At 50.3% G+C, this 5986-nt stretch overlaps 1 protein-coding gene across 1 annotated transcript in view; it reads right to left on the reverse strand.

Annotated features, from left to right (window-relative positions):
- PAX5 (paired box 5) overlaps positions 1-5986 on the reverse strand; it is a gene marked incomplete at both ends in the record, with an annotated part of 65590 nt that overhangs the window by 58262 nt on the left and 1342 nt on the right. The window contains one exon of the mRNA XM_010134189.1: positions 2592-2789. Within this exon, the coding sequence (XP_010132491.1) occupies positions 2592-2789 (198 nt within the window). The remainder of the gene's footprint in view (positions 1-2591; positions 2790-5986) is intronic.

Below are 5986 nucleotides of genomic sequence, written 5' to 3' on the forward strand. Positions count from 1 at the left end.
GGTCCCTGCGAGTAAATCCCCCAGCCAAGGGCTGGACCAGCCAACTCAGCGCGGGTGTCGGTGCAAGAAGCTTCGGTGGGGGAGCACAGCCGAAGACCTGGGACCATGCAGGAGCAAGAGAGGGAACGAAACAACACCCTGCACAAGGGCTCCTCGCCGTTGTGATGAGGGAAGGTTGTCCGGGGCCTCCTGACATGTAAACATCTTCATCTCTGGAGGGCTCATCTCAGGAGCTCTTCAAAGCAGCTGGGCAGCTCTTGGCTTATTTAAGCAAAACTAATCGCAATGATTAATTAAGCCTTAATCACACAGAGTTGCTCCTGCTGTGGAGGAATGGCCTATTATTAATATTAATTAATAATAATAGTTATTATTCACTCATATACGGGGGCAGCAGCTCAAATTCATCTGCCAAAAGGCATCCTCGGCAGTGGGGATGTGTGGAGTGCAGCCCATCCCAGCAGCCCCGCACCAGGGAATCCAATCTGCTTGTCTTTGCCCTCCCCACAGCAGAATGCGAACCACACCACACCATTGCCAAACCATGCCGTCCCATTTCTGATCCACACCACACCATCGCCAATGGCTTCAGTCCTGTAACAGGCAACACCTGATCAGCACATCAGCATGAATACAGGCATTGTGAGCAAGGATCTGCATCCCTGGCGTGTAACATCCCCACCAGCAAAGCCATGGAGCACTGAGGATGAATCCCACTGACTATAGTGAGGAACTGTGAGGATTTAGCATCACAACCAAGTGTTTTGATATGACTTCTAGTTTTCTTGTCATGGTAGTCTGGTCTGGGTTTTCAGGATGTGCTCCTAGGCTGGCAAAAACAGTTCTCTGGGTAAACGGACTGACTCAAAAAGATTGCATGCATTTTTCAAGAGGGAGCTCACACCTTTAAGAAAACAAAAAGACCTCAGCCTCAGTAATGAGCAAGAATGAAATTTCTGGCCAAAAACCCTTGGCAGCAGATCATGAAACGGGTTCCTGACACAATGGCAGTGAGTGTGTGGACATCATCAGTGTGGAAACACACAAGGATGCAGCAAAAGGTAGAATATGGAAACTGGCTCAAAATGTGACTGGAAGCTACTTAATCCCTCTTTTCCCTGGAGCTCTTCCTGGTGGTTTTTTTTTGGAGAAGACTTGAAGCCGTGCTATACAAACACAGGGCTGCTCACAGCAGCGATGCTCCTCAGGTGGCAGGGCTTGCACTGGCTGCCATGGAAGCAGGGTTTTCCCTTAGTAACTCGGGGTCAGTCAGAGTGACATTCTCCTTCAATGTTCCTGGTGTCTGTACCATTTCTCAAATTTTTTTAAAACCAAAAATGCCACATCTGTGGGGTTGCTGAACAGCACTGTGGAGCCTCAGCGACTTGGCAGCAAAGGCTGCGCGTGAACTGACCCATTTTTTGCTCTCACACACGCGAAGGAATTACCCGACGTTGGATTCCGCAAGGCAGAGACAAGGCTCTCTACCAGCGCTGGGGAAGCTACTCCGGCTACTCAAGCAGCAACTCCATGAATGCAAATCAGGTTGGGATAGCCAATAAAAGAACACTGCACCAATTTATTTCACATCCGTGGACACAGATGGGACTTTATAGCTGCATTCAGAGAATTTGCATGCAATCGCACAAGTGAAAACCATCTCACCAGTATGGTGAGGTCAAGGTCCGTCACAGAGCACAACCCTGAGCGAAAATGGAAGGACTCTGCTTGCCAGGGCTGTTGGTGTGCGAGAGGCTGCCCAAGTGCCCTGCCTTCCAAGTATTAATCCCTTATTAAGTCTGGCAGGGCTGGAATGTAACAGAGTATCTCACTGTTTTTTTTCAATACCAGCTTTAGATATCCTGCAACTCAGAAGGACGCTGGTGAGTACAGAATGTTAGCTAAGATGACAGCAGGTTATTAGAGCTCCAGACCCCTCTACAAGCCCAGCCCTGCCTGATGAGGCTGTGACAAAACTCCCAAACACGGGACTGAGTTTCCAAACAAGATTCTCCTGCATTATGACAATAGCAATTCAAGGCCACTTAAGTGCATCCACATAAGAAGCGACCAAATTCCCTGCTGATACTCAGGCAGACAGCAGCCACCACGGTTCTGGGACAACTTCGATGAGACTGAGTGGGCATCAGAGGGACAGAAGTGGTACCTGAGATCCGTGCCTTGGGTCCCCACCCCCAGGCACCTGGGGCCCCCTTTTCCCAGACAACTTCTGCCCCTCTTCAGAGCTGCCTGAGGTGGGAATCTTGTCCCACTAACACCCCACCCCGTTGAGCAGAACTGAGGCCTCATTCAAAGCAAACATAGGGGTTGTTACCAGCGAGGATGGCAACTCGCAGAGAGAGGGGCAAAGACAGGAAAGAAGCAAAGGGCAGCAGCAGAACCTGCTTGCTCCTTGGAAACACCCCTCACCGGTGATGCACCGGCCACTGAAGTGAGCCCACAGCTGCTCCCTGGCCCCACCAGCTGCGTTTCTTCAAACGGCCCAGAGCACCCAGTCCTGCTGACTAACGAGGAAGGAGCAGCAGCGCTCCCAAGGCACATCCCTCCCCAGGCTCCAGGCAGATCTTTACCTGTTAATCGAGCTGACGCTGGGCACAGTGTCGTTGTCACACACTCGCTCAGCCAGGAGTCTATCCCTGATCTCCCAGGCAAACATGGTGGGATTTTGGCGTTTGTACTCTGCGATTTTTTCAACGACTTTGGGTGTGGCGACCTTTGGTTTTGATCCTCCAATCACTCCAGGCTTAATGCTCCCGGTTTCGTAATACCTGAGACAACATCCAAAACAAAGCTTCGGTTATTTCAAGTGGACAGAGAACATGCTCTGAGATTTATAGAGAACATAATTTCAAGGTAACCAAACCCCGGCAAATCCTGAAGATACATCTTCACTTCCACATACACATTTTGTGCCTATGTAGCGCTTTACCACCTAATAGATTAACTTATAGTAATTGGAACTGGGCCTTGGGGTACAATATATATTTTTCTATAATAGCAAGACAAAAGAAACAATGCAAGATTAAAGGGCATGCCGGGATCCAAAATTAACTGAAAATGTGTGTTATTAATCAGCGGCACTGGCAATAATAGAAACAAATCACACCAAAGACCATTCTTTGCAGTGGACTCTTTTGTCGTAAATTACCGTTCCTACAGAAATTCTCCGTCATTAATGCCTACAGCTTTTTACCGTCTCACAGTGAAATGAAGGCTTGGTGTTGCTCCCTATTTGCACATGTGGAATAAACATGCCAGCACACCCTTTTCCCAATTTGTAGTTTTAATGTCCATATTATGGCTTTAACAGTTAATGTTTTTCTAACTGTATTCCCTTTTAACATTGTGGGTTCAGAAGTTTTGATCACGAATTTCAACATAGAGGGAGCTGCCTATGCTCTGGAGTGGTCCAGCTAATGTGGGGGTGGGTTTCTGTGACCAGCATCATGGCCATTCCTCAGGTTCAGCACCTTTACCCCCACCAGCAGCTCTGCTGATGCCACACTGGGGAAGGTGGAGGACTGGATCCCTAAAACAGTAGAAATCTGCTGGATTTATTCACGTTTAAATCACATGTGATTTTGGTAGCAGTGCACCACATTGCGGCTGAGACCCCACAAGTCTCTTGTTTAATATTAAAGCTTTGAACATGCTGCTAGGAACATAAGTCGTGTCCTCTCCATGGACATCCTGAATGGAGACCAGGAATGAGACCCGGCTCTCCTGCTGCGTTGTTGGGGAGCGCATCTCAAAAGGCACCCTCCAGGGCCAGGCACTTCTTTGCATCTTGTGAATTTCCTTGTGAAAAGCAAACCCGGCGCCTGCCCGCAGCAACTGCCCCACCTGCCCTGACCCGGCATGGCCCTTCTGCTCAGAGCAGACCTCGACCTCGTCAGCCTCCCTGCCAGGTGCCTACCAAGCCGCACGCTTGCAGCACCTTAAACATCTCCACCCATGCTGTGTGCCTGAGTTTCTAGCAGGGAGCTCAGGAAAGACTCTCAACTAAGAATATAAACCTGCTTATTAACATATTTTCTCTGCAGATACTTGACATACCCACTATTTGGGAAAAAAAAATTAATTCACGGATCTTTCCGGTGTGAGAACACCAACAGGCTGTGTATCCCAGGTCTGTCTCCCTGTAACATGCAAATGCATTCACCAAATTTCTGCCAGGCTACCCATTTTCCATCTTTCTGGGAGAGCTCTGTGTGCGGGCTCTGAAATTCCTCTGAAGATTCTGACACCATGTGGTTTGTATGTGTTTTCAGATACTCTGGGTGCAGACCAGACACGGCTCTATCAGTGTCCAAGAGCCATTTAAGTAGTAAGGGAAAAGCGAAGTGTCAGGGGTGGATGAACCCTTCTCATGACCCTCAAGGCAGCCTGGCAGCAAGCTTTAGGGTAGGGGGGTAAAATCCAGCTCCTCCTGAAGACAAGAAAAACAACAGCAAACATGGACCACAAACTGACCAAAACCTGGCACCCCCGCCCTCAAATCCTGTGCTGCTGACAACTCTGCTGTGAGGAGGGCATGGATACAGTAACAGATAACAATCACAAATGCCACCCAACAAAAAGTGCTAATTTTCTTAGTTACAGTCAAAACGATAGATTTTACAATTGCTTCTCAGCGTTCTCCTCCAGCAGTGCCTCGCTGCACCGCTGTGTCATGGCACCCATAGGAACCACCCCACGGCACTGTCCAGCACAAGCAGAGCCCTTACAGCAGCTCAAGAAGCCATGGCCACAGTGGTGAGGCCCAGTTTCCCACGGCTGACTCACCACAGTTGGTAAGCCGTGACAGCAAAGCCATCAACGCCGCAACGCTATGGCAACACCGAGCTCACTGGTGGGGACAAAGCCCTGGTGCCCTCCAGACAGCCAGATCTCCACTCCCAAACCCTCTAACCAGTGCCTGCCCCTCTCAAGCCCTGCAAAGGCACACACGTGCCCTTGGGAAGACTCACCTCACTCAGGAGGGCGCAGGATTGGGCCAGACCCTTTTCCCCAGGCAGCCGGGAGAGCTCGCTATGACCAGGGAGAGCTCTCACCCAGCGATGGTGCCACCGACACCTCCCTCCTCTTCACCTCCACCATGAACTCGGGTGCAGGCAGAAAGCCCGCAGGCAGCATGGCATGAGCATCCCTGACTCCCGTCTCTATTTTAAAGGCAAGGACGGTGGCCACTGGCTTCATTTTATGCACATCAGGTCTGGGCCTTTTGCTCCCAGCAAGTTGCCCACGTGGTGAAGTGTGGGCACCCCTGTGGCACCCTCCTCTGAGCAGGGAGAGCTTCACCTGAGCTGCAGCTGCTGGTTCCCTGCCTCCAGATGTGTTCTAAGGCTGTACCGAGAACTGAGAAATTCCGAGTGTACAATTCCAATGTAGGGGTTTATCACAAGGATTCCCGGTTTTCACATGCACACACGCACATGAAAACACACATGCAGACAGAGCTGCAATTACAGTGACATTTTATCCACTGTAATTATTAGTTATGAAAATAATGAGCTATGAAATTCCAATTTATCATTGACAACTTTAATGACAAAGCTCTGGAGCCTCGCTCTCAGCTCCGCAGCACAAATATATCTCACGGTAAATCTACCCCAATGACCAAGGCTAAAACCACTGGATGTTTGCCTGGTGGGTAGATGAACTGCCCGTTTCTCAGCTGCATGTGGATCCTTATGGGAACTGGTGCAGCAGGGAGGGAGCATCACTGGCTGAACTGCGGCAGGAGCAGGACCCGGTGCCAGCGGCAGATGCAAAGCAACAGCGGAGAGGAACAGCCTGAAGCGGGCAGAGGGGCCTCAATTACAGCCCACGGACAGTTCTCCCTGAAATGGCAAAGGCATCCGTGTCCTCAAACCTCCACAGGAGGAACGTGCGTAGCTCACAGGGGGTGAAGGAAAGCCAGGGACACTGAGCACAGGCTGGGGCAGCTCCCCCGACGCCACCA

This window comes from Buceros rhinoceros, unplaced genomic scaffold, assembly GCF_000710305.1.
Source record: "Buceros rhinoceros silvestris isolate BGI_N320 unplaced genomic scaffold, ASM71030v1 scaffold14244, whole genome shotgun sequence".
Taxonomy (NCBI): domain Eukaryota; kingdom Metazoa; phylum Chordata; class Aves; order Bucerotiformes; family Bucerotidae; genus Buceros; species Buceros rhinoceros.